Below are 6,581 nucleotides of genomic sequence, written 5' to 3'. Positions count from 1 at the left end.
CTGTGCGCTCATAACGCGACCCTAGCTGGGTCAGCACAACCTCGGAGCATAATCTTCGGATTCTGTGACACGGGCTAATCAACTGCGTCCGAGAGCGCGGGCCGCACCAAACCGAGCGTGAGAGCCAATCGGTGGAGGAAAGTCGCAGCCTCGTTTTAAGCGACCAATGAAAGACCGCGGTGACCTATTATGACAACCTCGAAAACCAATGAAACCTAGGATTCTCCCGAAAATATTATACAGAGGAATGGTTTTTTTTTAAAGGTACAAATCGGAAGGCAAGTCCGCAGCTGGATTATGGGATGTTATGTTTACAAAGATGGGCTAAGAAGATTGGAGAAAATTCCGGAAGCGAGCATGATAGTACTTCCCTAAATCCTCGCAGATTGCGTACTCGCAAGTCTCCCCCTAACCCAGGGCCCCGACGCGGGAGGGTACGTGCTGCGCACTGACGTCACACGCTAGGCCCCGCCCCTCTGGCCGCCCATATAGCATATTTCTGGCTCGCGCGCGCACCATTGTGTGGCTGGACTCGGCCGCTGCTGTGGTGTGAGGCGCGTGTTCGGACTCTCGCCGTCCCCGCACCCGCACCGCGGCTCCCGTCTTGCGGTCTAGTGCTCGGTAGCCAGCCCTTGGGTCCTCTGCCAGCCACGGACATGCCGCGCGTCTACATAGGACGCCTGAGCTACAACGTCCGGGAGAAGGACATCCAGCGCTTTTTCAGTGGCTATGGCCGCCTCCTCGAAGTAGACCTCAAAAATGGGTGAGTCGGGCTTGGGCGCCCACGTCCGCAGCCAGCGTCCCGGGCCTGGCGGCGGCGGGGACACCCCAAGGAAAAGGGGCCAAGGCCGCGGCGCCGCGTGGCAGGGCCTCCAAGATGGCGGCAGCGCGGAGCCGCGGGAGTGCGCGGTGGGGCTCGGGGGCGCGCACGTGCGCGCCCCGGCTAACGACGCCCCCGCCGGCGTCGGCTCCCCGCCGCCCCCAGGTACGGCTTCGTGGAGTTCGAGGACTCCCGCGACGCCGACGACGCCGTTTACGAACTGAACGGCAAGGAGCTCTGCGGCGAGCGCGTGATCGTGGAGCACGCCCGGGGCCCGCGCCGCGATCGCGACGGCTACAGCTACGGAAGCCGCAGTGAGTCCCACCCCCGCGAGCTCCGCGCCCTTGGGGACCCTGGGGGGCGGGCGGGGTGGGGCCTCCCGGCCCGGACAGGCGTGGGGGCCAGGGGTCGTTTGACTCGGGTGTCCCCGAGCCCTGCTACCTTCACGTCTGCCCGGGGCAGCCATGGGACGCCGGAGCGCGGGGATTGGGTCTGGGTGTTTGGTTTTGTTTTTGTCTTTTGGCCAAGTGGGAGCGGGGTGGCTTCTGCTGGTCCCTTGTCAGCACTGCCATGGGTTCTGCCCACGAAGGAAGTAAGGGTTGGCTGTATTTGTTGTATCCCCCTTACTTACCTGTCAGTGCATTGGCTAGAAATGTGGAAGTTTAGGGACAGGCTGGGGTGGAGGCGGGGCGGGGTGGGGTGCGGGGGAAGGGGAGGAGCCTAGGGAGTAGGTCTTAGAGTTACTAAAATTGATGGGGGGGCCAAAGAAAATACTATTTTAAAGTAATGTGGTATTGTACCACAAAGTAAATGTAAAGCTTTAAGCTGTATTTAAACTAGTTGGGGCATGTTATTGGGAGGAGGTGGGGGGATTTTTGGTTATGTTAAATGTTTGATGTTGAAATTGTTGCATGTTGAATTCAAACTTTTTAACAAGTCCTTGATGTTTCAATTTGAAAGTGACCAATGGGGCTGAGGCTGTGTCCACTGAGGCTAAGATGACTGCCTTTCCTGATTGGCCTTGGCTTTTCCATACATTGTGTGACCCTTGCCCTATGACCCTTTGGCTGACCTTACCGGAAGCCATGACGACAGCAGCCTTTTGCCATTAGACGCAGGGTGATGGTGAGGATTCCAAGGGTTAGACAAAACTGGTTAATCTGAACTAGGTGACTGTTACCTTGCGTGTTTTGTGGCCAAACCACCACCAAAAACCTCACACTGTGATGTAAGTACTTAGTGTAACTAGTAAACATTTTTGTAAAATGTAGAAATGCATGTAATCAGTTAAGTTTTATATTTTACAATGTTCTGTAAAATAAAACTTAGCGAGGTAAATTGAATAAAGGAGCAGTCACTCTCTAACAGATTGTAGGAGAGGTTTAGTTGGATTTAGTCTTATTTGACTTGCCCTTAATTTAATTTATGGCAAATCACAAATGTATCAAAGGTTTAGCAATATAATAGCAAAGTCCTACTCCAGTAAATAAAAGTTGATATGTTTGTACTAACTTTCAAAAACATTATGCATTTTTATCATTACAAAGCATCTAATCGTTCCCTTCATGTGATAAAGGTGGTGGAGGTGGATACAGCAGTCGGAGAACTTCTGGCAGAGACAAATATGGACCACCTGTTCGTACAGAGTACAGGCTTATTGTAGAAAACCTTTCTAGTCGTTGCAGTTGGCAAGATTTAAAGGTATGTATTATAATTTGAGATCAAAATTATATTACTAGTGCATTAAAGGTGGGCTCTTTTTACACTTTTATTTGAGAATCAAGTACAGTGTGTAAATTTTTATCATTAGATTTCTGGGTCTGACCAGTCTTGTTTGCTGTTTTAGGATTTTATGCGACAAGCAGGTGAAGTAACCTATGCGGATGCTCATAAAGAACGCACAAATGAGGGCGTAATTGAGTTTCGCTCCTACTCTGACATGAAGCGTGCTTTGGACAGACTGGATGGTACCGAAATAAATGGCAGAAACATTAGGCTTATTGAAGATAAGCCACGCACAAGCCATAGACGGTCTTATTCTGGAAGCAGATCTAGGTAACATGTTGAAGGACATGGGAAAGGGAGGAAACAATATTTACCAACAAAGAAAAAGCATATAATTGAGTAATTTCAATTGTTGCTTAACTGAACCTAAGCCAGCTTTTAGTTTGTAAGGCTGTACATCGTTGGATTCTTTTCCAGATGTTGATAGTGGATTTAATTTTGTAGTAAGCAAATACATTCTTTTTTGGTTTGTTTATTATTTTTGCTAAATGGCACAAACATTCATATTGAAATGTACTGAAATTAAGATTTCATTGTCTTTCTTATAGGTCTCGATCTAGAAGAAGGTCACGAAGTAGGAGTCGCAGGAGCAGCCGCAGTAGATCTCGGAGTATCTCGAAAAGTCGCTCCCGGTAAACAATATGGTGTTGGATTTTTGTGAATATTACTGTAGTTTATGGAGTACGTGTATGTTCTGAAAAGATTGAAAAATATCTGGCTTTTTTTGTCCAGATCCAGGTCGCGGAGCAAAGGTCGATCACGTTCTCGATCAAAAGGGAGGAAATCTAGGTCAAAGAGCAAGTCTAAGCCCAAGTCTGATCGGGGCTCCCGGTCTCGTTCCCGAAGCAGATCTAAGGAGTATGAGAAATCTCGAAGCAGGTCTCGGTCACGGTCTCGATCCCCCAAAGAAAATGGAAAAGGTGATATAAAGTCAAAATCCAGATCAAGGAGCCAGTCTCATTCCAATTCACCCCTTCCTGTTCCACCCTCAAAGGCTCGTTCTGTGTCCCCTCCACCAAAAAGAGCTACTTCAAGATCCCGTTCTAGATCTCGCTCAAAGTCAAGATCAAGGTCCAGATCGAGTTCCAGAGATTAACCCAGAACTCTACATTCTTTGCACACTATTACAGAACACTTTCCTACTTGCTTAGGCAGTTACTCTTCCATGTTTATACTTGGCCTCTTCTGCAAGAAGAATCTCTTGAAAACAGGGGCACAGAGAAATTTGATTTGTGGCCAAATTTGATGAAAAAGATAAGGTTCTAAGGAATGGTGGCATGAAGTCAGAGACCCTCTCCCTTCTTTGTAGAATTAAGATAACTTTGATTTTATAGCTTTTGAGCTAAAATAACTTTTGTAAAGATTAAGCTCATTTAGATTTTTTTTTTTTTTAAGTATTTCAGCAGGATCTGCTGCAGGGGTTTTTTTTGTTGTTTTATTCGTTTGCTTATTTTTAAATTAACCGTTTCAAGCTTTGAATACTTAAGGCTTTAGAGGGAGAACCCAATTTTCAATTATGTTGGCTTTTTATAAAGCTTGAGTTATGTAAGATTTAAATAAAAGTTTGCTACCAAGATGATTGCCTTATTTGAATAGGTCACTATTAAATTCCTTTAAATGTTGATATCTGCTATTTGTGGAAACAGTGTAAATTCTACTTAAGTGTAAAACAAGGCAAGCCTCAGACCAGCAATAAATTATTAAGTTTGGATAACATTATTTTGTGCTGTTACTCAAATTTGCCAAAGTCTTTATCTGCCCCTTTAACAAGCTGGGTTAAAAATAAAATATTTTGTAGTCAATCTGTTAACAGTTTTGCCTAGATTAATGTTTAAATAATGAAACTTTTCAAACGTTAATTTCAACTATTCAAGAAATAGCTCCCTAATGCTTGGGATCTTGTTTAGATAATCCAATTTCTGGAAGTCAGTGTAATTAGTGTTGTTGAAATATGGTTCAATGATCTTTATGTTACGTGAAAATAGAAGTAGTCTTTCTTTGATCAGAAATTTAGTGTATTCAAAATAGAAAAGCACATACTGCTTTTTCTGCTGAAAGATCGTTGTATTTATGCAACAGATCCTTAGTGAAGTCAGTTGCCGATTAAAATTAGGCCAGGCGGTGGCTCACGCCTGTAGTCCTAGCATTCTGGGAGGCCCAGGTGGGAGTATCCCTTGAGCTCAGGAGTTTGAGTTTGCAGTGGGCTATGATGATGCCAGTGCACTCTATCCGGGCAACAGAGCAAGACTCTGTCTAAAAAAACAAAGTTACAGCCAGCAGTCATTCCCCCCCTTTGTAGTTAGTGGGGTCCTGTGGTAATTGGTTAGATCATCTTTGTAAATTTTATACTTTGTGTAGTTTGTTTTGAAAAACAGATGGGTAAACTAAAAACTTTCTGTACTTTATTATGGATGGAGTGTAATGAATACTGTGAAAACCAAATTAGAATACTGCAAATTTGTAGGTGTTACTAGGTTAGTAGTTAGTCCGTTCATTCATGAGCCTAATTATTTGAAATTGCAGTTCAAGAAGTGAATTAACCTTATAACCCTTTATTCCATTTAAAAGCACTTATTAACCTTGATCGGAAACCAAGATGTAGATTAATTGGCTCAGCTTTAATGTTAGGAGCCGTCCCTGGTTAAGGTGCCAAGGGTTGGATTGTAGTAGGGCATGGTGGTACACTATTCATTGTGCCACAGGTGTGACTAGAAAGCTTGATATTGTAGGGTTGGTTTGTATGTTCAGTTAATCCAGAAACATACCTAGTAAAAGGCTGAGTGGAAAAAAAGATTGAGTCAAATATCTGGGTGTCAATCACAGTAGGTGAGAGTACTTGCTAATGTGAAAAAAGCCTTGTTTTTAAGAAATTACTAGGCTTCCTGTTAAAAATCTTAAAGCTTAACCTTAGAAATATAATGCCCCAAAAGGTTGATGTTTCCATTATCTTTTTCTTTGATACCTTTTTGTTTTAGATGTTTATAAAAAATGGGTTTATTTTTCCAATATAAACTTTAGAAGTTAAGGGAGGAAAATTATGTCTGTAATTATAGTTCATTATTTTGCCTATTGAAAGAAGTAATGACTTTTAAAAATTGGTTTTGACCAAAGTTCTCTTGTTTTCAGGGAAAGAACATAAAAGCTTTTTGAACCACAGCCTTTTAAGGAAGGGGGGAGCTTATTAAAATGTGAAGTTTGGCTTTCTGAAAGTATGCAACATCCTTCAGCTGGGCTCACTTCTGTTAATGTGACATCACGTGGTAATGGGCAGGTTTGACTACATTGTTAGCTGCCCCAGTTAAGTGGGTAATTGTATAGGTAAATGCCTGCACCCGTAAACATTTTCTAGTAATAGCAAAGACCGATTTGTTAAAAAGTCTAGTCTTACTCCATGCCTGTAGATCCAAGCCATTGGAGGCACTAAACTACTGTATAACATTGGCCCACTTGAGAACATAGAGTTGACAAAATGTTTGGTTCCTTGTAACTTGTGAGTAGAATCTGAGTTGACAACATGCCACACACTCATCAGTGACTAGATGAAGTATTAAGCTGATACAGAGCAAAAGACAATTGAGGAACATCTTGATTCTGTTTTCTTTTACTTGATAGTGTTTATTGACATGCCGTAGTGCCTTTATGGCCAGTATAAGTCCTGCCTACTTTGATTTTTACTTTCCCATTGTTGTGTTTGCCACCTTTCATCTTGCTATCTTTTTTCTCCCAATTTGTTAACCTATTTTATGCTTTATCAATAAAATACTTTCTGAGGGAAAGGCTTGTTTTGAGTTTACTGTGTATTCCTACTTAGGACTAAATTTTTGGCAAATGGTTTTTTGAATTGGAGTTGCAGTTTGCAGGCCATTCGTGTCTCCAGTGTGAGAAAGGGATCTTGTTTTCAGTTCTTCAGAAACTAGTTTGGGATTAACATAGTAGATGGTTTATCTTGAATGAGTCATTAGCCCTTGTGCTTCAG

General features: G+C 43.3%; 1 protein-coding gene across 1 annotated transcript; it reads left to right on the top strand.

Moving 5' to 3' along the window:
- The first annotated feature begins 464 nt into the window (after positions 1–464).
- SRSF6 (serine/arginine-rich splicing factor 6) lies at positions 465–4,407 on the top strand. Its single transcript, XM_012651216.1, has 6 exons — positions 465–763; positions 986–1,134; positions 2,397–2,521; positions 2,667–2,875; positions 3,154–3,237; positions 3,338–4,407. The coding sequence occupies exons 1-6, from the start codon at positions 657–659 to the stop codon at positions 3,699–3,701; spliced, it is 1,038 nt and encodes a 345-aa protein (XP_012506670.1). The 5' UTR covers positions 465–656; the 3' UTR covers positions 3,702–4,407.
- The last annotated feature ends 2,174 nt before the right edge of the window (positions 4,408–6,581 follow it).

The sequence above is a fragment of the Propithecus coquereli genome, unplaced genomic scaffold (assembly GCF_000956105.1).
Source record: "Propithecus coquereli isolate 6110/MARCELLA unplaced genomic scaffold, Pcoq_1.0 Scaffold35, whole genome shotgun sequence".
In the NCBI taxonomy this organism is placed as follows: Eukaryota; Metazoa; Chordata; class Mammalia; order Primates; family Indriidae; genus Propithecus; species Propithecus coquereli.
Note: the sequence above shows the minus strand (reverse complement) of the source record. Positions and strands in the feature narration are given on the sequence as shown.

Bases quoted from the DNA above. Each gene is read 5' to 3' on its own strand.
- SRSF6 (XM_012651216.1), top strand. From the start codon at position 657: ATGCCGCGCGTCTACATAGGACGCCTGAGCTACAACGTCCGGGAGAAG. The intron at 1,135-2,396 runs GTGAGTCCCACC...CATGTGATAAAG, and splicing joins CTACAGCTACGGAAGCCGCA to GTGGTGGAGGTGGATACAGC. The intron at 2,522-2,666 runs GTATGTATTATA...TTGCTGTTTTAG, and splicing joins GCAGTTGGCAAGATTTAAAG to GATTTTATGCGACAAGCAGG.